Source organism: Triplophysa rosa, linkage group LG10 (genome assembly GCF_024868665.1).
Source record: "Triplophysa rosa linkage group LG10, Trosa_1v2, whole genome shotgun sequence".
NCBI classification, from domain to species: Eukaryota; Metazoa; Chordata; class Actinopteri; order Cypriniformes; family Nemacheilidae; genus Triplophysa; species Triplophysa rosa.
Genome location: NC_079899.1, coordinates 11,539,953 through 11,565,859, shown reverse-complemented (window position 1 = coordinate 11,565,859; position 25,907 = coordinate 11,539,953). Strand labels below are relative to the sequence as shown.

General features: G+C 37.7%; 2 protein-coding genes across 6 annotated transcripts in view; both read right to left on the bottom strand.

Moving 5' to 3' along the window:
* Window positions 1-9: 9 nt before the first annotated feature.
* adam17a (ADAM metallopeptidase domain 17a) lies at window positions 10-15,917 on the bottom strand. Of its 3 annotated transcripts, none has more exons than XM_057344537.1 (21): window positions 15,792-15,917; window positions 15,445-15,697; window positions 13,264-13,396; window positions 12,567-12,700; window positions 12,388-12,476; window positions 11,528-11,705; window positions 10,917-11,047; window positions 10,737-10,823; window positions 9,625-9,738; window positions 9,099-9,243; window positions 8,925-9,016; window positions 8,671-8,823; window positions 8,036-8,235; window positions 7,331-7,434; window positions 7,121-7,255; window positions 5,371-5,501; window positions 5,192-5,270; window positions 5,006-5,094; window positions 4,640-4,696; window positions 4,369-4,408; window positions 10-1,688 (listed from the first exon to the last, which is right to left on the bottom strand). In XM_057344537.1, exons 2-21 carry the CDS (start codon window positions 15,578-15,580, stop codon window positions 1,318-1,320), a joined length of 2,598 nt encoding a protein of 865 aa, XP_057200520.1. In that variant the 5' UTR covers window positions 15,581-15,697; window positions 15,792-15,917; the 3' UTR covers window positions 10-1,317. The 3 variants fall into 3 exon arrangements, with proteins under 3 accessions (XP_057200520.1, XP_057200522.1, XP_057200521.1); XM_057344539.1 differs by having other exon boundaries at window positions 15,445-15,492; window positions 15,584-15,884; XM_057344538.1 differs by lacking the exon at window positions 4,369-4,408 and having other exon boundaries at window positions 15,445-15,883.
* Window positions 15,918-16,047: 130 nt separating this feature from the next.
* Window positions 16,048-25,907, bottom strand: part of rnf144aa (ring finger protein 144aa) — a 38,560-nt gene continuing 28,700 nt past the window's right edge. For 2 of the 3 annotated variants that reach the window (XM_057344541.1, XM_057344542.1), the window contains 3 exons: window positions 25,439-25,586; window positions 24,504-24,593; window positions 16,048-21,989 (listed from right to left, as the gene is read on the bottom strand). In XM_057344541.1, coding sequence (XP_057200524.1) covers window positions 21,858-21,989; window positions 24,504-24,593; window positions 25,439-25,586 — 370 coding nt within the window. In that variant the 3' untranslated portion in view covers window positions 16,048-21,857. The remainder of the gene's footprint in view (window positions 21,990-24,503; window positions 24,594-25,438; window positions 25,587-25,907) is intronic. The other variant, XM_057344543.1, reaches the window with a different exon arrangement.

Below are 25,907 nucleotides of genomic sequence, written 5' to 3'. Positions count from 1 at the left end.
TTCTAAATATTTTAGTGTGAAGGCAGTTTATTTAAATGTAACATTTTACAATACTAAAACACACTGTATGATAGCAGAAGGACATCATATACAGTTTTCAGCATTCAAGTGAAGCGTATTAATCATTACATCTGATTGGATTTACAGGAATATAAGAAACATTAAAAATATATAATTGCTCAATTGACATTTGGCACATGAAAACAACTCTAAAGCAGTCACGGCTAAACTACGTTTTCCTTTTTAAAGACACATCAGAAGGCTTTCAGTTATACAAACCTCAACTTATTTGAAAATTTAACATCAAAGTTAAAGAAATTTTATAGACATTTCACAGTAGGGGGAATACTAGTCCATCTGAAATATTATGACGTTGGTCACATATAGTAAAACAATAGCTGTAGTGGTAAAGAATAAAAAATATGAAACACTTTTTGTCACAATAAGTGAAACTGACGTGGCTAAATCTTGGTCAAAGACCGCAAAAATATTTTAGACACCCTGTGCAATTTCAAAATGATAAATAAAGTGACCCTCTAGTGGTTCCCATGTATGCTTGAAATTGAATTCATGCACTTGGGTATAGGATGCAGTGTATGCATAACCTGAATTTTCTTATAAAGTAGACCAATTTTACATTGAGAATCATGAAAACTCATTGAAAAGCCCCATTCAGTGCTTCTTATATTTTTAATGAGGTATAAATAAATGAGTGTCATAATATTTATGAGATTATCTGTAGCTACAAAAACACTACTGAAACGGTGACAAAAGGCACATACAGTATTAAAAGAATATTCCAGGTTAAATGCAAGTTTATGCTGTTGATTACCAGAAAATAATTTTGACTTGTAACTTAGTTTGTAAAAACAAACAAATGCCTTAATATGGCATTGTGGTGAACAGCATGCCATAGGTACTATCCCTATATCTTATATTTACGCAGGTCATTTCTTTCATTCTTATATTATACCAAATGCAGTAGTTTATCTTGGCTGTCCCACTTTAATGTGACCCAATATACGTAACATACAAGTCTGTAATAAAGATATGCTACAAAACATGTACAGTATAAGAACCAACCCAAATTTGTTAGCAGTCTACATGTCACGTGCACTTTAAATCACAAATGCATCTACAAATTACACCTGATTGCACCCTAATCGCATTAAGGCTCATTTAAGTGCATTTATTATACCAAATATAGGTCATTCTGGTCAATATATATATACAAGTCATTCTGAATCATGCACACTTATTAGGGTGCATATACGTACGTACAGTATGAGAAGTCCTCAACACTCAGTTTCCTTACTGTCAATGCGCGTCTGCCTCAACAGACGTCTCTTGTCCGCGCGGGATGGCGTTCCCTGTCCGGTGAGGTCCTCGAAGGACCTGGCAGCTGTGCCGCTTAGAGGGAAGTTTTCCTCCTGCACCTCCTCGTCTTGGTGAGAGGAGTCTCCGCTCGGGTCCTCCTCGATGGTGTCCATTCGCAGCGGATCCGCTTTGTGTGCGCCGGAGTGGCTGGCGCGGCCTTGGGAGGCGAGCGTCTCCTGTGACGGTGAGACGACGGGACCTGTAGGGGCCAGTGAAGGCTGAGGTCTCGCTGCCGCTGAAAACGAAGCCGGTAGAGGGGGTTTCACGATGCGGAGGGGCGTTGACTCCAAACCGCTTAGAATCTCCGCGCTCTGAAGGTAGAAGATACAGAAAACCTCGATAAATAGTTTGTAAGTGTTCTGTTCTACTGATTGACTGATCATTTGCATCATTAGTGATGGGAATTAGTGTTTGAGTACTTGAAAGTAACAGCAAATTCATAAAACTCGCAAACATTGCAACTTGACTAAAAATATTTTGCTGCTCATAAAAACTCATTTTAGTAATCTATTTAGGCTTTAAGCGGGTTTGGGCTCTGTTCAGTAGGCAGCCATTCTATTAAAGGGGTGGTGCAACGGTGTGTCATGCATTCATGCATCTCTTTACAATGTTAAACGTGCTGTCTTCTCATGCGTAGTTGGGCATATTACGTAGTATTTCTGTGCACAATACACTCCCCCAGCGATCGTACAGGTTTCAGAAAGTTTTTCGAACATATAAAACTGTTTCGTAACAATTTTTTTTCGTCCCTTATTGGACAATTCTCCCGGAAAAGCACGCGGCAGCAAGGAGAGCAGGATGTCGGACATGATCCGGGATGCCTGCACGATCCGTTCTGCGCATGCGCGTAATTACGTAGTAAACCACGTCACGGTTTCCCTACACTATTGGTATCACGCATGCGATGAAACACTTGACGGCCAGGCGGCACAACTGGCGGCATATTTTTGTAGGCTACATTGTGTTTTTCATTTAACAGTTCACGGCGGGTCTATTTTGATGTTTTTAAATGTAGCTTACACTATGCATTACGATGTGTTTACGTGGTTGCTAATCCAAAATAATAAAGGAGTTGTTACATGAACATACACGATTTTGGTTACATGTGAAATAAAGTCTGAGTCTTTCTGTCACTGCAAACCTTCAGTTTCCTCCATACTCCCCTTTGCGATTCATTGCTGTATGGCATTAGGCCTACTTAACTTGCTGTGTTTCAATCTGAGGTCAGTAGTATTGTCAAAGACGGTTTGTGTCGTTTTTTTTATTAAAAGCTGCTAATATTAGTTAACTTTAAATTGAGTAATTTTGTATTAGTATGGGTCTATATAGGCTAATATATCTATCTAAATAATCTAAATGAGGAAAATAATCCCTTCAATGGTGTTTACAGAAGACAATAATGAACATAATATGCATTTCTGCCTAGACTATCTGCACTTACATGAAGAAAGAACTACAAACAAGTCTGGGGAAACGTTACAGAGTATTTCAAAATGACAATGGAAATGACTTGAAAGAACGCATAGTGTGCACACATAAGTGACATGAGACCAGAGGTGGACAGTAGTGAAAGTTGCGGTACAAAGGTGCGCAAGCGTGGAACAGATCGTGCAGTGTCGTAAATCGTCGCAAAACAGAATTATCATTTGCGCATGCGCGTTTTCTACTACATCATTATGCACATGCGCGGACGGATCATGCAGGCATCCCGGATCGTGTACCGACACAGGAGAAGGAGCATGCGCAGACATCACTTTCACTTGTGTGCAGGGGAGAGAGCATACGTTCGCGAAGTTCAGGTTTTTGTTTGTTCACTGCATTTGGGTGATGATGGTTATATAACGCTGGATTTGGAGATCGTTTGAAACTGATATATGGAGCCATCCCAGCGCTAAAAGATGCCGGACATGAACCGCATGCGGTGAATGAAACTGATGTCTGTGTTTTGTTGGCAATGGGTGCGCACGTGCTTTAGTTCAGCCTACACCCCCCCCACACGCGCCGTATGCTTTCGGAAATACACACCCACGCCTCAAACAGCGAGAGAAAGAGTACAGCCATCAATGGGCTTCCTTCGTTACGGAAGTTCAGCTGTGTTTGTTTGTTCACAGCATTTATTTGATTAATGTTATATAAACGGTGCATATAACACACTGGATTTGCAGATTGTTTGAAACTGATAGATGGAGTGGTCCCAGCGCTAAAAGATGCCTGACATGAACCGCACACGGTTAGTCAAATTGAGTCATATGTCTGTGTTTTGTTGGCAATTGGCACATACGTGCATTATGTAAACAACACAAACTTATAGTGAATCAACACTTATGCAGGGATAATGTGATGATGTATTGTGTGCTCGTGCTTTAGTTCCGCCCACTGCACACCTTCAGAAGGGTCGGCTGTTTTCGGAAATAATCATACAGCTGTATCTGTCTTTTATTAAAGTGATCAAACTAAATACTCTTCGAAGTTTTGAAGTATGCCATTCTACTCTACAGGTACTCAAGATTAATATGAGATACCTCCACTTTAAATAAACAACACATATTAAATAAACTGATTTATCTGTTCAGTACTCAAGTAGACAAACTAATGCCCATCTTTATATTTAACATTAACAGCATGCTATATTTGTGTTAAATGCAGTAAAACATTCAACAAATAAATCGGTACCATACAATCACATCTCAACAACAAAACAAAACAAAACAAAACGGCCACCTGGAGCATATGCAGTATCCAGAGTTTCAAAGCCGTGCATTTAAAATGCACCGATACGGAACTGCATCCAAAAAGACGTCCGACCCAGAAACACGCAAAAGATTTTTACCACACTGAACGCATGAGACATACAACACAGCAAAGCTCAACCGCGTCTTCTCTGCAGCGTCACAGACGGCCTTTCCGATGGTAGCACATCACAACCACTGCGCCGATGCATCACACTCGGGGTGCAAAGCACTTTTGGGGTTTCCATTCAATAAAACTCACCTGAATTATGAGCTTTACTACACACCTCCACCACCATCTGCTGCAGTTCCACACGGGTCAGAGCAGACAAGCCACAAGTCATACGTGTGCAGCCAAGCTCTCCTGCACTAGCCTTGATAAAAGTAGCCATGCTAACAGCAGCACACATGTATATAATGTTATTCTGTTACTTTTGGGTTCTGGATGACCTTAAAGCAGGTTTAGTTTGTTAGTAAGGCTGATTTTTGTACGATGAAGTCAATCCTGGGAGTTTTTGGACAGAAGGACTTACACTTGGGTACATAAAGGATTTGGAGCTCTCCTCATATTGCTGATCTAGTTTCTTGTCCTGTTAATAAGCAAAGAGAGAAAGTCACTGCAGTATTCTGTTCATCTGTTCTTAGTTCCTGTTAACTGCAGCATTTACAAATGGATATTTAAAATCAAAAATCGCAACTGTTAACATTAGTTAATGAACAATGAATCGACATGAACCAACATGAACAATTGTGTTGACATGTCCAACATTAAGAAATTCTACATAAAAACTACATTGTTCGTTGTTAGCTAATGCATTTACTAACAAATACAACCTTATTGTAGTGTTACCAGAAAAACATGACTGAAATAAAAAGCTTTTATTATGGTCTGGTCTTACCACAAAATGCACCAGTATGCTCAGAGGAATCCAGAAAAGCAGAGAGAACACCACCACTGATCCAACTATATTGTCAGCCAAGAACTTCCCTGAACATTGAGAGGAAAGAATCAACCATGTCACTTACAAAAAGGTAAAAAGAGATCTCTGCACATCGCCTGATTAAAAATCACTTTCAGCTCTTACCAAATGTGTTGATATCCAGTTTGTCTATGAAGTCCCATAACCGTTCAATGACATCCTGGACCTGTTTCATACATTTACCCTAGAGTAAAAGCAGCCCAGTATTACTCAACATAGCTGCGAAAAGTAATGTCTGTTTAATGTCTGTGATTCTTAAATCACGAAACCAGCAGTGCACTTACGGCCCCATCACAAAAGCCAACAGTACAGGGTTTGCCCTTGCGCAAAAACAGATATTTCCCTTCATCAGTGACAAAGGAAGTACACAGCCCATCTCTGTTTTTACAGCACACTTTACACGAGTCCTCCGTTTCTGAAAACAAATCACAGTATATCCAGTTATTGTGTTTATTTGTTTTTTAATGTACAAGCCAAAATAGTTTAGTGAAGTTACAGTATTGTTAGTACTGTAAAAATGAACTTTTTGAGTTATATTGCAGTATCTAGATTTGCCAAAACTTTGGTATTTTGGCAAATATTTAATTGTCAAGGCACATTTTCTAACACAGAGTTTAAAGGCAGTTGACTAAGGGGCGATTCACATTTCCGGTCTAAAACCGAGACGGTCCTCACTGCAGAACACTACATCCAGGGTGCATGGTTGGATCCAGATCCGACTCCTCCCACTTTATATACTTAGCCGTAATTTGGAGAGTTAAGTTGCAAACCGTGGTCGCCAACGTTTGCTCTTATCAATGTAATCATAATTTAGTGTACGCCTGTAAGTAATGATCAGAGTTAAATATGTTAACCTAAACCCTCACCCTAAACCTAATAAAATACGTTATTAAAAGTACCCTTACCCAAACCCTAAATCTAATAAAATATGTTATTAAAAGTACCCTTACCCAAACCCTAAATCTAATAAAATACGTTATTAAAAGTACCCTTACCCAAACCCTAAACCTAATAAAATACGTTATTAAAAGTACCCTTACCCAAACCCTAAATCTAATAAAATACGTTATTAAAAGTACCCTTACCCAAACCCTAAATCTAATAAAATACGTTATTAAAAGTACCCTTACCCAAACCCTAAACCTAATAAAATACGTTATTAAAAGTACCCTTACCCAAACCCTAAATCTAATAAAATATGTTATTAAAAACACGTTAATAAATAAAGTTTGTCTTCAGCAAGTTTGATTTTCTGTCAAATTAATAACTTAAGTTACGACTTAATGCGGAAATGGTAGAGCAACAACACGAGTATGACGTGTCCACCAATCGATCAATCAAGACGCAGTGGGAGGAGACTGGATCCAGTGTCGACCAATCACAATGCAATGGGAGGAGACTTGCCCCCCCGGATCTCGCGCTCTGCAGTGAGGAGCTACTGCTAAAACCGTGCGGAAAACGCCAGACGCACTGCTTTCTCCTTCTAAAGCACCTAGGAGTTTGAGCTCTCCTGGCGCCTGTCGCTGCTAAGCAACCATGGGCCACGTTAGCCGTTGAGAGGAGGAGGTATAAACTAATGATATATGGATTGATTATATGCACTGAAAATACCTTGCAATAACTCAGCTACTAGATTTATTAATGCTGTGATCATTTGAGTCACCATCTTCACTGAGCTTGTCTATAATGGTTGGTTGGTTCTTGTCACATGACCTGCGGTGTGCGTGCGGCATTCTGAAAATTTGAAATATTGTCATCTCGATGCGGTGCCGACGCGATTAGAAAAATGGTAGTGTCGAACCGCATGCGTATCGAGACCACGTCACTCCCTATTTAAGTTCGCTGGCCGCGCGTCTACATTTAAAATAACAAATATGAAGCGAAATGTGAATGGTCCCTAAGTTGAGTAATAAGTTCTAAAATCTATGAACCAATGGGGACCTCTAGTCTACCTGAACCTCTGGGTTATATTATAATACAATTACAGAAAACTGCTAAATCAAAGGCACAGAATCGGTTTGTGGATATTTTTACCATTGCAGGCACAGGACTCAAGGTTATGCACGGCCTCACAGAAAGGCTTGCAAACACCGTTCCTACATCGGCCCTTGTCCAGACATTCTGTTTCATCAGGCAGGTTTCCAGGGGCAGGGCATTCGCTGCCGTTGCCTAGTGATATACGAAGATACAGAAGTTAACTAACGCTATCGATTCTTTGAGATTCATTACTGTATGCAGATTTACCTGTGCATTTTGACATGCCCTTGCAGCTGGCGCTGATGCTCTCCTGACAGATCTTCTCTGAACTTTCATATGAACAGTTTCCGCAGCAGGGGCTGTTTCTGTCACTGAAATACACAGAGAACAGTATCACAACACTGACATTCAGAGATTTGCAGTAATCATTTGAAATGCTAATATCAATATCTAGAGAGCAGGGCATATACGTATAATGCATGGCACACAACATATATAATGCAAAGTTTAACGTTTTTACACATTAATATTTATTTTACAACTTGTTTTTTACAATACTTAATTGTAAATATATAAAAAAATATAGCTACAAGCAGCGATACGGGGCCAAGCCCACAAAATGCAGCAAGCACAGAGCAGAGCTATACCGGCACAGTATGTGAAAACAGATAAACAAGTGGGAACGAAACGTTGACTTAACATATAAATGTGACACGCTGCACACGGGGTTCGAACACCCAACCCCAGTGACACCACGTTTCAATACTTACAAAATATATTTAAAAAAAAATTGTAAACATGTTAAACAATATAAATATGAGATGACTGATTTTCATCATTCTTTAGTTATAAGCATTGGCTATTTAAAAGTGTCGGACCACCAATTTAAACTATTGTACATAGTAAAAAAATGGAACTTGTGTGATTAAATTTATTCACAGTTGGAATGTGTGTGCTTTAATGCTTCTTTACCTGCACTTGGCGCCATTCTTGAGTTTGCAGTTAGCTGTGCAGCAAGGGTCATCATTGAGATGAAGGAGTCCAGGATCGCAGTCCTCATCTTCTTCCACACGCGAGTTTCCGCACAGCTTGCTGCTCCTCTCCTTAAAACACTGGTGGGCCTTCAACTTTAAGGTCTTACTGACTGAGGACTTGCTACAGCTGGAGAAGTGCTGTGAGAAGAAACAGCTGAATGAAACACATACAAATGGACTGGTACATGAGTACATTCTCAAAGCCTGAAGATGTTTGGTGTCCACCCATCACATAATGTTTGATTTTTTTATTTTATGTTTTATTTTACATTTTTGTAAGAGTGGTGCTTTCCACTACAAAAGTCACAACTACTATGAGTGTGTATGGCTGCTTATGAAGTTGTTACATGGCTGCTAAGGTGTTGTGGGTGTTTCCTTTCCTTAAAGCACCCACTACAAGTCTCTCATCATTTGATGAAGCTTAGAGTGTCTTTTTTACTGAAAACTGTATGTCAGAAATTAACCACACAATGAGATACCAATCACGGTGTGGGAATCAATCAACTAGAACCAAGGGGTTGTTAAAAACTTCAACTACATGTTAAAAAAATCGTAACCCAGGAGGAGCAATACCTTGTTGTTGACATGATCTCCGCTGACTGCAATAGGGTACATGACATACTTTCCGCCCTGCTCATCATTTGGTGCACAGAGAGCTATGTTGTCTGGATCATGTTCTGCTCCAAAGTTGTGGCCGAGCTCGTGGGTGGTTACAAGATCTGCTTCCTGGAGATCAGACAACACATAACTGTCTCACCTGATAACAATGAACTAACATCTAGTGTATAAAATCCAACCTCTGGTCTGCAGAAACACATAAAACACACCTTGGTCAGGATTGTTTTCCCATAATTCATAGTGCTTGTTAGGCCAGTGTTCAGGTAACTGGGTCTCCTGACTGACTGTGATGGATAATAGGCTGCAGGAAAACATGAATATGCAAGGTCAGGTCTGTGTTTGAATACAGTATTTCATTGATTTTAAATTGAGCAGAGCCTTACGCTTGGGGCAGAGTCCACCTAATCCCTGTTGCCTGGAAGGAGCCACGTACGCAAGACCCAGAGTTCCTTCATCGAAGTCCTGATAGGTAAAGAGATGAGCGAGGCAAACAGCAGAGGCGTTGTCTGCGATGTCAAAACTGAATTGCTGAGGAGACCAAGATGGAGATGAGAAAACTATGCATACTGTCACATTCAAAGCCTGTCAAGTCAAACCGGTCTCATTTTTGGTTAAAATTATATATATATTTTTAATCTCAAGTCTTTATCTCCTCATCTTAACCCATTTGCAACGAAAAGCTTACAATAATCATTTATAAGTTGCGCTATCATGATTTTGCGGGAAAGGAAATTCCATGTAATTTGCATAAGTATGTAAGGTAACTGCAACTTTGTGTTTCATACTGAAATGGCGAAAGCAACGGCAAAAGTGACAGATTGCACAGCGCACAGATAAAAAATAAGTGTTTAGTACCAGAACTTTCCTGACACCTTGTAGTGTGTATATTTAAAGAGGCCTGGCACTTACTTCTAGAAGCTTCTTCACATCCCACACACCATCCTTTCTTCCTAATGGGCTGCCATCCATGTTGTAGTGAATCTCTCCTGGGTCAACTTTTGTGGGGTTCTGGTTTATGATAATCTGTGGGGGTAATATTAAATATAACACATTTTAAATAGTAAAAAACAATCGATTCATAGCAGAAATGAGCAATTATAAGAAATTAGGTTACATTACACATCACGTTACATACATGGTCAAAAGTTAGAACACCATAGTCAAATATTTGTCATTATCTTTAAAAGTTTTGATCTGAAGGTGTATGCTTAAATGAGTGAAATTAGTTTGTAGACAAAAATATAATTTTGCAAATATAAACATACATTTAAAGTAAAATAAAAATGTTTTTGAAATGGATGACTTTGACTGAATAATGAAAAAAGAGCAGACAATAAGAGCACAGAATTGATGGGAACTCCTTTAATATAAAAACCAAACCCAAAGAAGCTGCTTGATAAAATGCCATTCTGTGAATTAGGCAAAATTAAACCACCTCAAGTTGTTCCAAACCTGTATAAATGTCTTTGTTTGGTTGAACACAAAGACTGAAAAAATGAAAAAGCACAATTGACTACCATAGTAGGAAAAATGATTGTATATTTTTCTGTTGAACACAAAATAAAATATTTTGAAGAATTTAGGAAAGCCATTTTTTGACTACCCCAGAAATCTCAGAGGCTAAAAAAAATTTGTGTTCAAATGTTTTTGTCGCAAAATAATTCTAATAGTTCCCTTTGTGTTATTCCAGTTTTGATGAGCTTACAAGTTCTACAACTGTTGACCTGTAGTGTACATCAGATTCTCTTTTGTCTTTGGCAGATTGATTGCACAAAATTCCCAACATGAAGTCATCCGGAGTTTGCTACAAGACAACACATGTGACAAAACCTGAAACTTTTTAATAGACGAACAACAAACTTTTAGTTTCTTTGTATTTGAATGTACTCTAACTTGCCAAAGTGATTTCATGATTTAAAGAAAAGTAGCAGGAAAAGGACAAGCACTCTGGATTTTGATTACGTAAAAAAATCTGCATATTTGCCATGAAAGCCACAATTAGATTATCAAGATGATGTCACCTGAAGAATTTGCACACCGTAGCCTTTAAACTCAGTATCCCAGGATGTGTTTCTGTAAATATCATCTACTCTGTCTATCAGCTCAATCTGAAAGAAACAAAACACACAAAATGTAATTATCCGTGTATGTGATCAACCACAGTCCACATCATTAATGTTCCTGTATGCTGACGTGCTCACAAGGTAGTTCAGGGTGGTGCTCTCCTGTCCGCGCCCCATGTGCTTGAAGAAGCGATAATCTGCCACTAACAACAGAGTGCAGGTGTTCTTCTTGGGGTCATGTGAAGATCTTCTCTCTCTTTGATGAGGCTCTGGATGTCAAATAAATAATCATACATGCATGCTATCAAACAAAATTATCTTCAGTTTCCTGAGCTTTGATCCATCTGTTCGGTGAGATAAACACAGCTTCTACATCCATATATGACAATGTTCAATACAACAGGGGATCTCGTGACTAAAATAAGACAAAGAATCATGTTATTAGATCCATGGTTACTAACTAGTCCACAGACAATCATCAATTCTTATGGCAGCAGGTCATTGCTGGGTGACTATGTACGTGAATGGGTGGCCTTTGTCAGCCACATGCATAACTCCTACACAACTCATGCAGTAATGATGATTCTCTCCTCACGAGCATGTGATTAAAGTTGGAATATCTGTTATCATGACCTGGTTACATCAGTGTAAAAGAACAGAGTTGTACAAATGACCGAGTATAGTATGAGTCATGGATAGTAGTTGTCATCCGTAAAAGACAGATTTTATGTTGTCATGTATATACACACCCTCTTCCTGTTCTATCTGTCCCGTTGCTTTGGCCTCCTCAGGCAGCAGTTCCTGGGCATCAGCGTTCACATATCCACACACTTTAGGCGATGACAGTCGACTGAGGTTCTTTATATCCTCTGAACGGTACACCAGCAAACGCCCATCAGCGGGTCTCTCTGTGAATCGCCACAAGGGCTGATAGAAACATCATGAGTAGGACGCACTTTTAAAAGCAGAGCAATTGTATTTTTAACACGCTCCCCCTAAGGAAAGGATGAGTCATTGTTATAGGGATAGTTCACTCAAAAATGAAAAGAAAATAGAAGATATTCTGAAGCATGTAGGAAACCAGTTCTGGGGCACCACTGACAACTGTAGTAGTGTTTTCCTACTATGGAAGTCAATAGTGCCCCAGAACTGTTTGGTTACAAACATTCTTCTATATAGCTTTCTTTGTGTTTAACAGAACAATGGAATTCATACAGGTTTGAAACAACTTAAGGGTGAGTAAATGATGACATCATTTTCATTTTTGGGTTACTTTGGGCTTAGATTATTTTGTCAATTTAAGATAACAGGACATGGACACAAATGAACAGATTTGACTTCATACGCTTTCAAAGGTTGAGGTGTTTAATCTCTGTTTTTGGTAGTCTACATACTACTTTTCATCTCATAGAAATTATTACTGGTTTTAAATGGATTTCTGAAATTTCCGCTTTTCTGCAACTGTTAAGGTAAATAATCTACCAACAAACGGCTTATGTATAGCAGGCAAAGTATGCTATAGTCTTTGCACATTAAAATGGGATATGAAAAGTAAAAATGAACACATCTTCTTTAAAGCTGGAGAGATTGAAAACAATCAGCAAATCACCTCCACATTATATTCGGCATCATCAGTGAGAATATGGGCTGAAAACTCATCTCCATCGATGTGTGCCTGCACACGCGAGTGTTCCTCTCCTGATGGCACATCATACAATGACCCGTGATATATCTGCAGATCTAAGCCAGTCTTATAGAAAAATCCATTATTCCTGTTCTACGTCTTACCTACTACATGTCCTTTAAAGAAATTCTGTAACTGAACATCATATTGGACCTCATTTCCATCCTTGTCTACAATTACAGCCTTAAAGTCCTCTGTGAAAAGTTCTGTATTGGTTGTCAAGTACAACTTGAAGTGCCTACATGACAAAGACAGTACAGCTTTACAACTTGACATCTCAAGGATCTACTCCAATAATCATTTAAAGGGATAGTTCACCCCAAAATTTTAATTCTGTCACAATTTAATCACCCTCTTGTCATTGCAAATCTTAATGGCTTTCTTTCTTACACATTAACATAAAAGAAGATATTTTGAAGAAAGTTGGTAAGCAAACAGCACTGGCCCCCATTCACTTCCAATGTATGGACACAAAACCATTGCAAGTGAATGGGGGCCAGTTAACATTCTTCAAAATGTCTTCTTTTGTGTTCTGCGGAAGAAAGTCATAAAGGTTGAAATGACAAGAGGGTGATTAAATTGTGACAGAATTTTCATTTTTGGGAGAACTATCACTTTAAAGATCACACACAAACATTAAACAGCACACAGTCACAAGAAGAAACCATAAAGTATCATCACTTTCTGTGTATCATCTGATCTGCCCCAGGCAGCAGCCTGGTGATCTGAATACAGAGTCTCTCTATAGAGTTTTTCACTGTGTAATAGCAAGTAAGACACATGACGATCAGACAGCTTTACCTGTCCAGTGCTGAGAAGCTAACCATCCGCTCCATATGTGATGGGGCATCAACATCCCTTTTTTTGATCGAATGGAGATGCAGACCTGATGCAGGAAGAACCTCAAATTCTGACAGTAAGGAGTTGAGCGCATCTGGGTGATAAAGCATCTACAGTTAGGGCCATAAATATTTGGACAGAGGCACATTTTTTGTTATTTTAGCTGTGTATCAATATGTTTTCGAGTTACAGTTTTATAATAGATATTGTCTTAAAGTGCACACTCTCAGCTTTATTTAGAGTGTATTCACATCCAGATTATCTGAAGGATTTAGGAATTACAGCTCTTTAATATGAAGCGCCCCCCTTTTTCAAGGGACCAAAAGAAATTGGACAGTTGAATAAAAAGCTGTTTTATTCACATGTATGGGCTTTTCCTTAAATCCTTTTGTCATAAATGAAGCATGTTAAAGGTCTGGAGTTGATTCTACATGTGGTGTTTGCATTTGGAAGCTGTTGCTGTGAACCCACATCATGGGGTTCAGGGAGATCTCCATGCAAGTGAAACAGACCATAGTTAGATTTTAAAAACACTACACATCCGTCAAAAAGATGCCAGGAACATTAAGAGCGGCCAACAATCAACAAATCAACAATTTGGTACATTCTAAGAAAAAAACAACACACCGCTGGGCTCAGTAACAAAACAATCCTGGGCGTCCATATGAGATCAAAGTGGTGGATGATGACATTATCCTCTCCATGATGAAGAAAAACACCTTCACAACGTCCGGACAAGTGAAGAACACTCTCCAAGAGGTAAATATGTCAATGTTTGTCAATCAAAACAATAAAGAGAATACAAGTTCACAACAAGGTGCAAAAGCCTCAAGAATAGGATGGGTAGATTAGACTTCTGAAATAGCCGAACAAGCTCTAGAAAGCATTTTTTTGGAGAGATCAAATTAATTTCAGCCTGCATAAGACTAAAAAGAATAAAAGATATGGAGAAGGCTTGGAATATCTCATGATATGAGCATACAACATCTTCAGTAAAATAGTGTTCAGGCAGTGTGATTCCTTTCCACGCATGACGTCCTCAGGCACTGGGTCACTGGTGTTTTTTGGTGATGTAACAGAAGACAGAAGCATCCGGATTAATTCTTCACTTGTCTGGAAGCTGTGAAGATGTTTTTCTCTATCATGGAGAGGATAATGTCATCATCCACCACTTTGATCTCATATGGACGCCCAGGATTGTTTTGTTACTGAGCTCAGCGGTGTGTTTTTTTCCCCCCAGAATGTCCCAAATTGTTGATTTGGCCGCTCTTAATGTTCCTGGCATCTTTCTGACGGATGTGTAGTGTTTTTAAAATCTAACTATGGTCTGTTTCACTTGCATGGAGATCTCCCTGAACCCCATGATGTGGGTTCACAGCAACAGCTTCCAAATGCAAACACCACATGTAGAATCAACTCCAGACCTTTAACATGCTTCATTTATGACAAAAGGATTTAAGGAAAAGCCCATACATGTGAATAAAACAGCTTTTTATTCAACTGTCCAATTACTTTTGGTCCCTTGAAAAAGGGGGGCGCTTCATATTAAAGAGCTGTAATTCCTAAATCCTTCAGATAATCTGGATGTGAATACACTAAATAAAGCTGAGAGTGTGCACTTTAAGACAATATCTATTATAAAACTGTAACTCGAAAACATATTGATACACAGCTAAAAAAACAAAAAATGTGCCTCGGTCCAAATATTTATGGCCCTTAACTGTATATCATTACATGCCATAGGATGACAACAACATTGTTTTAAAAACTGCACCATTTGGTTTAACATTTGGTGTTTAGATAAAGACCTATTTTAATAAATATCGTGGCTTTTTACATGCTTTGAAATTTGTATGAATGTATATGTTGTTTAGAAATAACAGTAAAACATTCACATATAGTCATACATTTTTATAAAGGAGATAAATGAAAATCTATTACTTATGCAGTTAAACTGCAAATGCAACAATTTCCATGCAAGAGGAAATGTACCTCGTATGCAAACGGGCATTGTCAAAAGTCAAAACAGGAAAAGGAAGAAAGTCTGATAAAGACAACCTCCACACATGTCCAGTTAAAACAGCATATCTGATTTCTCCCTAAAATATCCCGCTTTTTCTTTTGCTCAACACACCAACTTACCAAATTCTTCCAACTCTTCCTGAGTTCGCAAGTCTTCCTCAACAGACACTGGTTTCACCGCACAACGGACACACAACGGAGAAAACAGTAATAAATAAAATACAAACGACTCCATACTGGCGATGTAACGTAACATCACCTGTGTCAAAGCACCACGTCTGGATTTAAAGTCCACGCCACAGCTGACAACATCTACTGTCTTTTAGTTACGAATATACGCGGCGGCACGTTTTGTTCCGGTTATTAACCACGCCTAAAAAAAATCATGCATACAAATATCAATATTGACGGGATATGTCACCGGAGAATGATGAATGTCCATTAAAATATATGAAAGCAGCACGAACCACCATTGCATAGAGACTTTAGAGAGTCTCTCAAAGCTTCATCCATCCGTGAAACTGTGTGGATCCTCTTTCGATAATAATGTGAAAAAAATTCAACTCGTCTGTTTCCGGGGAACGTTCAATTACCTGGAACTAGAAACTTTTATTATGTAATTTCCTAGTACGTATTATTTTAGTGTGTTAGTTAGTAGCGGTAGTAGCTACAAATCGGTTCAATTTTGTTTAGATTATATACAATGAGATTCAACAGTCTGAGACCATTACAAGTCCGTGTTTTGTTTTTATTTTTTTGCTGAGAAAACTAACATGATATCTTTTGTAATGTAAACATTTGTATTAAGCAATAAAAGAAAGTAAAATAGAAGCAGTGAATTAGGAAATTAGTAATGCGTATTTACTTTTAATTTATCATTTTTTTTAGCTAATTATACTCTGTTAAAATGTTCTTTTTAAAAATCATAAATCAACCAACAAAAAAATATTGTAACAGATTTAAAAAGGTAATAAAAATCTCCCCAGCCCAGCTGTACTTGTATGTATATTTGGCCAATACAAATAGTAATTAATTTATGAATTAATTGAATTTTTTATTTTATAGTTTTCAACAGTGGTCTTTAATTTTTGGCCAATACAAATAGTAATTAATTTATGAATTAATTGAATTTTTTATTTTATAGTTTTCAACAGTGGTCCTTAATTTTCTTGACATTTAAATAAAATGCAAATATAAACAAAGTAACATAAAACCCATAAACATGAATACATTTGAATTTCACAGTGTTAGTGGCACTGACATTACAGGTCATGTAAAAAATTTTGTGGTTGTATTTTTTTGTTAGACCAAGACATCACACACATGCAATTTTACAACGTTATAACTGTACAAATGCAATTTGGTGCCGATTTACAATGAATAAAAGTGATATTTTCTTTATGATGTATCAAAAACAAAACACATACATTAAAAGGCCACCTAAGGAAATTAAGAGAAAACCAATTTTAGAAGTAATGATAAAGGTACACGCCTAAGGTCCCTAATTCAATTTTTTACAGTTGGTAAAAATAATAATGATATCTGGAATACATAAAAGCCTGATACTGATACATACAAATAGAGTATAGAGTTCAAGTGAGATTAATATGTAAATACAAAAAAAATTTGGCAAAGCCAAGTCTTGTGCAACAAGCAAATTTTACAAAAAAGGAACAACACAATATTTGGCTGTTTGCATGATCTATAATGTATTTCTAGAAGTATTTCCACAATATGTTCTAATACTCTGAAACAAATGGCATTTTAAATAGGAACACGAGGCTGTGCTATCCAAACTGAGAGAACCAAATAATCACCAACTGAATGAACAGCCTGAATGAAGTGTCATTTCAACTATCCTCAAGAAAAACGATTACATTACAAAATGTATGTTTTATAAACAATGTACAAAAAAACACGAAATGAGTACTGTAACCAAAACGTACATACAAATGAATGGAATACACCAATATGGGATTTTTTTAGCACATACATCAAGTACATATTTATCTATATACTCTGTCTTCAATGTCTTAAAAACCTGCTTGGCACGATTGTCAATATACATGTATGCATATGCATTACCGTACTTTGTTGCACATGAAATGGAGAATGTTGCTGAATGTAATGACAATTAGGTTTTGCTCAACATGTGCTATTTATAACTGACATTGTTGCTGTGCTTTGCTTCCATTTATCACACTGATTGTTGCGAGTTTTTTCAGGGACTGATGCTTAAAATGTTGGTGAAGGTGTTAAAACGTTAATTTAATTATCTAAGTCTGTAAAATTAACCAGAGGATCATAATTGAATCTAAGAATTATTGTTGAACATCTGTGTAAAGAAGATCTACTTCTAATAAAACTAGTGATGTGTAACAAATAACGTCATTAGTCCACAAATTTGCCATTTTATGTACAACAGTTTTTCTCTGCGTATATGCATAAAGGTTTTATCTTTGAACATCACAAAAGTTGGAGGATATGAGTAAATATTTTTAAGAAAACAAACAAACAAAACATTAGGCTACAGAAGAAAAAACTAGTGAGGTACTTTAAAATTTAAGGCTAAAACATAATAATGCAAGTTGCTACCTAGCATAAATGTGACTAACAATCAAAAAGGCTATTCGCTACTTTGTCAATATAGTCAACTTTGTGAATATAGAGATTTTCAGGGCTAACAAAACGTTACGAAGGAGAGACAATCAAATTGATCATCTCCTTCAATATGGCAGCTTGCATTACATATCGCATTACATCAATTTAAAATGTCATCTGAGGAAATCTCACTAAGGATTTTAAGGAAATGAGCTACATATCTTCCAGCTACAAATATGGCTGGTGCTCTGTTTCAATATTTTAAAATTATATACTGTTTAATGGCTCAACAGCTTTAAAAAATCTGCAAGCTATTTCAGACTTTGCAGGCAAGATGCTAACATCAGAATATTATCATCCTCAACTCTAAAATCTATTCAAAGCAAGAAATCACTTAAAAATATTTGTGCCAGTTCTCAATATTTCCACAAAGGCTTTTCAGAAAATTATCAACTTTGTTTTCAACATTGATATATTTCTTCTTTTATCTAGAAACTAGCAACCGGAACTTTGTGAATTCAAGACAACAGAAGCCACACTTTTTTTAATCATCAAGTTGTATAAACTTGCATAGATACATTGCTTGGACGAGAAAATCTTTAAGCAAACCAAGCTTGAAATCAGTGTATAATCCCTACAGAACCAGAGACTGTTCCAAAAATGTAAAAGTTTCAGATTGACAAAAATATTTTAACGGCATATAATTTTCCAATTCATTATCATACTTTACGGCAGCTTATCTTGCATTTCATACACATCCAAAAATATGAGTATTCTAAAATACAGTATGCTTACAGCACTTAAAAAGGGCCTTAAAATTATAGTTAACCCAAATATGAAAATTCTGTCATCATTTACACGCCCTCTTGTCATTTCAAACCTTTATGACGTTCTTTCTTCCGCAGAACACAAAATAATTTATTTTGAAGAAAGTTTATAATGGAACAGCTATAGCCCCCATGGACACAAAACCAATGCAAGTGAATGGGGGCTAGTTAACAACATTCTTCAAAATATCTTCTTTTGTGTTCTGCGGAAGAAAGTCATACAGGTTTGAAATGACAACAGGGTGAGTAAATGTTGACAGCATTTTTATTTTTGGGTGAACTATCACTTTAACATCACTGCTTATTTGGTTCCATTATTGTACAGCTTGCATTTAGCTACTTGTAATCTTAAGTGTTCGAAGAAAGTTAACAGAGCAGCCCTTAAGTTGAAATCAAATTAAAGGTTCAAATCAAAGATTATAGATTTCAACAAAATGCAGCAGTTCTATTACTATGAATGAGGGAAAATGAAACACAACTTGAGCTTAAAGGTCCAGTCAGTGAAATCTAGTGGCAAGGTTGCGAATTGCGAAATCCCCCTTCCGTTCGAAACACTACGACGGCTGACAGAATGGAGAATTATGCAAGGGTGTATGTAGATAGAAATGGCTCATTATAAGGTAATAAAAACATAACGCTTCATTGTGTAAGGTCTTTATACACCTCTGAAGACATAGTTATGTATATTATATTGCATTTCTGTCAATAGATCCTCCAAAAAATGACACATTGGACTTTTAAGAAACAAAAGTTATGGTTGACATCAGGTTTAATTTTTGGTTCGAAATATGCTGTTGTATTGTGATCTTGGCGATTTAAAAGATATCTGTATTCCCTCATTCAAGTAGACAGGACTTGGTCTCGTATGATTGAAACAGGAGGTGCCAGAAGGTGCTGCAAATGTGGCAAACAGGGCCTGATGTTAACACCTACTAACCGATCAAATTCTGTTTGTGTAATACAGTCACTCCCACTAGCACCTTTGCCTGGGTTGAATATATATTTTGTGTTTAACATCACGCGGCGATAAACAGACCGATCAGCGTATGACATAAAAGTACTGCAAGAGTAATTCGAGAGCAGACTGCACTGTACGTAGGATTGAATGGGTTACATGCCACTGCTGAAACCCACCTGCATTTACTGGGTGTTAATTTGAAGCCCTGATGGCAAATATGGGACACTGGTTTAAATCCAGGAATAAAAAAACGAATATAATCTGCATAACCCTAGATCACAAAAAATCAAAACAGCAAATGTCAATGTAGTAAAAAGTATAGTAAAAAAATCTAGGACACTGTTCCAAAACCTTCTGAGCTGCCTATGGAGACATAATATTAAGACATCAAAGGTGCACTGCAACCTTGAAACAAGATGCTTTGCCTTGATTTGGTCAAAAATTCATCATCACAAGCATCCTTTGCAGAGAAGGCAATCCCAGCATCCCAGAATGCATTGCAATGAGCCCAGTGACAGATTAAATCCAAGAGGTGAAATAAAAAATTACAGATAGATACTGTATATAGTTTATAATAGCTGTATGTGGTTGTTTAGTCTGACGTCACGCACCACCATACATGGAAGGTGTTTCAGGGTCCAAACGCTCAATAAGATGCTATAGGCTAACAACAACAAATGCTAATATACACTGACGGCGAGCTGTAAAACTATCGGAAAACCACGATCCTAAACTTTCACTTCGTAACGAAATCCCACATGGCCAGTCAGTGATTCATTTTTCATAATTTATTCAAATATTGATAGTAATCCTGGAGACTGTAGTGTATACTGTGAGTTAATAAATGCTCCGCTTAATTATGCGATGTGAGTAAACACTGCTCATTAAAAGCTGTAGCCCCGCTTGAAATGAATAGATGCTTGGAGCCGGAAACAGCATTTCTTACGTCACCACTTAACAACCGAATAGTAAGATTTCATTGTGTGTACTTCATTTTTATGCTTATTAGCATATCCTACTACTTAGCAACATGCTAATTCCAAACTCTACTGAAATCAACAGTGAGTCGAGTCTTTCATGCGCTTCACATTAGGATGATGCACAGAGTTGCTGTCTGCAGAAAAGTTCCATGATGCTGGCTTTAAAGGTCCAGTGTATGAAATTTAGTGGCATCTAGCGATGAGGTTGCAAATTGCAACCAATGGCTCACGCCACCTCTCTCCCTCCCTTTCGAAGCACTACGGTGGCTGACACAGGACTAAAGTGTCTTCACGTTTTCACTTCTTTGCCGAAGGAGATAACGTATTTACGAAATGTGCTCTGTAGAGCAGTTTGTCCGTTTAGGGCTACTGTAGAAACAACATGGCGAATTCCATGCAAGGGGACCCCACAGTGTATATAGATAGAAATAGCTCATTCTAAGGTAGTAAAAACATAACGCTTCGTTATGTAAGGTCTTCATACACCTCTGAAGACATAGTTATGTATATAATATTGCAATAGATTCTCCAAAAATTACACACTGGACCTTTAAAAGGAGCTGCCTGTGTAGGCAATAGAAAGCATGACATCTCACTAGGTTTTGGAACAGAGCTTCCGTTTATCTGTGGGTTTAGAATAAAAGACAGTAACGTAATGTTAAATTGTAATGTTTCTGTACAAGAAATTAAATACGCTCACATTTAAAGTGACAGAAAAGCCCCATCTCTGTGCAATACAAGTGAAAACGAATAAACCATGTGACTGAACTGCTACTGTGCACACAGACAGACAAACATACTCAATATATTCTCTGTTAAAACAGAACCCTCCAGTAGAGCATATGCAAAACGTCCGTACACAAAAAAGACAAGCGCCAGAACGGAACAGCGCCCCCATGCTGTCTCCCACAGTACTGCGGAGAGGTAACTCCACTTTCAAATCCTTCACCTAAGCAAGGGCAGGTCCCTTTTGGTCTCTCTGAGCCTGCAGGGATGTAGCCTACTCAGCTAACTGTGCCGGTAACCTTGGCGTGAGATGCTCACGTTGCGGCTTCAAATGCGCAAGTCCCACCGCTTGATGAAAAGCTCGAAGGCGGAGGAAGAAAGGAAAAACGATTAAAGGAGATGACCAGAATTCCTCGTACAGCGACTCCTCGGGACGGGCTGTTAGGTGGGTAAAGGGTCATCGTCACCTTTACTGCATTTGCACTTACAGCACAGAACGAAGGGCGTGGCAAGCAGCAAGAAAGGTGAGGCTACCAGTAAAAGAAGACCGAAACCAGCAAAGATTCCAACAACCTGCAGACAAAATAAAATAAAAGTCAGACAACACAGATTGCAGCAAGACAATAAATGGCCACTATAGATTTCTCTCAGAATGTAATGTACGTAGAAAAGTAGTAGCAATAAGCTGCTTGATCCGAGATATCATTTGTATTTAAAGCCATGTTCACTAAAAATCACTCTTTTTCAATGCAGTACCATAATCCACCACATAATGGCATCAGACCTCAATTTATAACTGTTTCAAAATAGAACAGATATTGAATCAATTCTATGCATTCTTACTTCACATCATTCTAAGACAGAGGCATTTGAAACTCTTCTCAAGATCTAAATGATTTCTTCAAGGTGATACAATTGGCCCTTTATTTTCATACTTCCCAACGTCATCCCATTCCTAGAATGATAATCATACCAATTTATCATGGGACCCTTTTCCGCACACTCTATTTTCATTCTCTATGTAAATTTAGCTCTTTCCCAGGCTGAAAAAACGCTCATGAAATGGAATGAGAACAGAAGTGGAGAGCAGTGAAATGAAAGAACCCCGGGGCTCAGACCCGGGAAAGCACAGCCCGGTAACTCCATCTTTACTAATTCATAAAGAGTCAAATTTCTGATGCTACACAGGCTGAAGCTTAGTAAAATTCAAACTCAGAGGGCTGGCGTTGAGCCGCTGGGCTCTTATGAAGCTTAATGTGACTCACTCTTCCCTGCTGAGCAACAGATGTCTTTGTGCAAATGTACTGAAATCTCTTCATAGTTTCAAGGCCAGCTCACCTTTCCAACATTATGTTCAGCAGAATGATGTCAGCATTTTAAAAAATTAAGTCTTGCACTTTATGTTCATATGGTTTATAGTAAGTAAAGCATTATCATACAAGGAATTGCAATCCCGAATCAAAAATATATGGTAATATACTGGAAAAAATTATACATAATAAATTATAAATTATATATTTCCATATATGGGTTGTTGAGAAATATACCGTAAATGTGTGACAGCAACTTAAAAAACAAAAAAATGTATCTTATGTTATTTTATATTATAAATATGAACATTAATAATATAAATAATATGTTATTAACAGCTTGTTTTCTAAATATTTGCTATATCACACCATATGACACATGTACGGTATATTTCTCAACTACCCCTTTATATTTTAAAATATCGCTGCTGTCCTTCCAAAACCTCGGATGTCCAAATTCGCTGTTTTCAGGAAATGGGAAAAAACATGGTACTAATTAAATGATTCAACAGGGTGTTGTCAAAGTTGACACGTTTTAATATTTTTAATTGGTTAGATATTTGCAAAACTTAGTGAAAAACATAAAGGGTAACTAATAATGATTTATGGAAAACAAAAATCACGTAATATGAAAATAAAAGGTTTCAGAATGACAGCGGCAATATGAAAAGCTGCTATTCCTTACACACAATTCAATATATTGTAATATAATTATGTATTATTCTATAGATCTTCAAATATATATAAAAAGATTTAATATATAGGAAATATAGGAAAATATATTTTCTTTGTGTAACAGATGTTACGCTCACCATTGTTTATAATGCAATAAGGTATGCTATAGTACAACAGCAATGCTATATTCTTATGAATTATATTGTCTTACATTACTTTGGACAACAACAAAAAATTGTTCATAAAAGTTCAGCGCTATCCTTCCACAAGATACTGCATGATGACTAAACCTACCCTAGTCTACCTGAAAGTACTAATGTAGGTCATCATGATCTGACAATACGTTTATTAAAAAATATAATTATAGTATCATTAAAGGCGCTCACCAAGAAAGACTGCATTATGACCATATATCAGCTTGGCAGTGATTCAAACGCCTTTCGTCCAATCAGAATCGAGAAAAAACTGTTGTTTAGCACGGTTTAAAGGCGGGGTTGTCTGATTTCCGAATTACGCTTGTTCAGACAAAGTCGGGCCGAGTACCAAAACAACCTTGTAGCCAATCAGCAGTAAGGTGCACAGTGCACAGGACAGACATTAGTCGAGCCGAGCGCTGACGAAAGCGAAAGATGGGGGTAGGGGTGTGTCTGTTTTGGTGATTTGAACATCAACAACGGCTAAGAGAAATTGGACACCCCGCCTTTAAAGCATATTTATGAATTTGAGTGCATTATGGTCCAAGAAAGAAAATTAACAGCAATGTTAGTAGGGTTCTTTCAAAACCCCTTTTCTGCATACTTTATTGTCCTCAATTGCTCCTAATGGCATCCTTTGGAGGTGTTTTCATGCGCAGCTTTTGCTCATCTTATGAACTGGAGAAAAATGGGAAAATTGGAAAGACATAATGGACAGTGGGTCTAATGAGCCTGATATTGAAAAATGTCAGCACAGAATGTGCCAAAGACACAAGCAATGTGAGGGGGGGGTCTTTTACCAAAGGCATAAAGAACGTTTTTGTACGTACACGTGCAAGTGCGTGTGCACAGGTGCACTCTGTGACTACGGCGAAGGAAAAAAGAGAGAAGAAAACATGTGCGCCCACCTGTGTTCTGTGCCAGATCACGGAGGCTCGCGAGTGGCCTAATTTGTTCCGGCAGGGTCCTTTGTCATAATGAATCAGGAGGAAGTCGTCCTGTTGAAAACACAGTATTTTGAGAGAGCGTTCATTATCGCTGTGGGTGTTCAGAACAGCTGAGTGAAGGACACTGTTGCATTTACGGCCTTCAATGAGGGGCCGAACGTGTCGCCTCAATGACGGACACAAATGACCACTGAAAACACAAATATAGTGGCATACTGCAAGACTGGTAAGGGAACAGTTCGCCCATGAATAAAACTGTCATAATTACATACTACATCAACCTGTATTGCTTGGTGTCTCCTTAAAACACAAAAGGAGATGCAAAACGGTATGTCTGGATGGACATCAGAAAAATAAATATTACTGTAAGCTTCAACAAGGATAACAAATCTGGGTGCTATAATCCGGTCTGATAAAGTCACATAAAACTATGGCTTTGTGAGAGGAACAGACCAAAAGTTTTAATCGTGTAATTTGTGTACAAAACGGCACCTCAAGTGCAAATGATGAACACAGAGGAACTTTTGACTACCATTGTAATTTTTCCTACTTTGGTAGTCAATGGTGGGCAAGAACTGTTTAATTATAAGCATTCTTCCAAATATCTTTATCTGTGTTCAACACAACAAAGAAATGTATACAGATTTGGAACAACTCCAGGTTGAGTAAATGATGACAGAATGTTCATATTTGGGTGAACTGTCCATTTAAGTTCGGCATTTTAAATCACCATCCACGTTTGTTTTGTAAACAAAAACAACTGCTCAGAGATTCTGTCTAACATCTCGTTTGCGTTTCCGGTAAAAAAAATACAAGATTGGAGCAAAATGAGGGTGAATAAATGATGATTCTGTAAAGCTGAGATATTTTGCACTCCGGCTGCTGTCAAAACTTACGTCCAGAGACTCCAGGCAATACCAGCAGAATGCATGCTTGCAGTTTTTACACATCATCTGGGCACAGCCCTCATCTCTCTCTATGTACACTTTACATTTGGGACAACGTTTGATGGGGGTGTCGTCATCATCGGCCTTAAAGAAAGAACTGCAAGAAAAAGAAAAAGTAAAGGAATGTAAAAGAAACAAAATGAAATACTAACATTAAGTATAAACAAGAAACAGCAATGTATGTCTTAATAAGCACCAATAAAAACAAATTGAATTACATTTTTGCAAAAAGATGATCTTGAAAGAGGAACTGATGGAGAAGCTGTTGTCTCTTTTTCACCAAGACAAGCTCATCTCTTTTCATGTACTAAAGAGTTGTGGCCAGAGTCAGTGTTAGCTGGTAATGGAGAGGCTGACCCGCAGGGACCGTGCTGACAGGTACAAGCCCATTCATTTCCAGGACAATTCCTGCTTTATT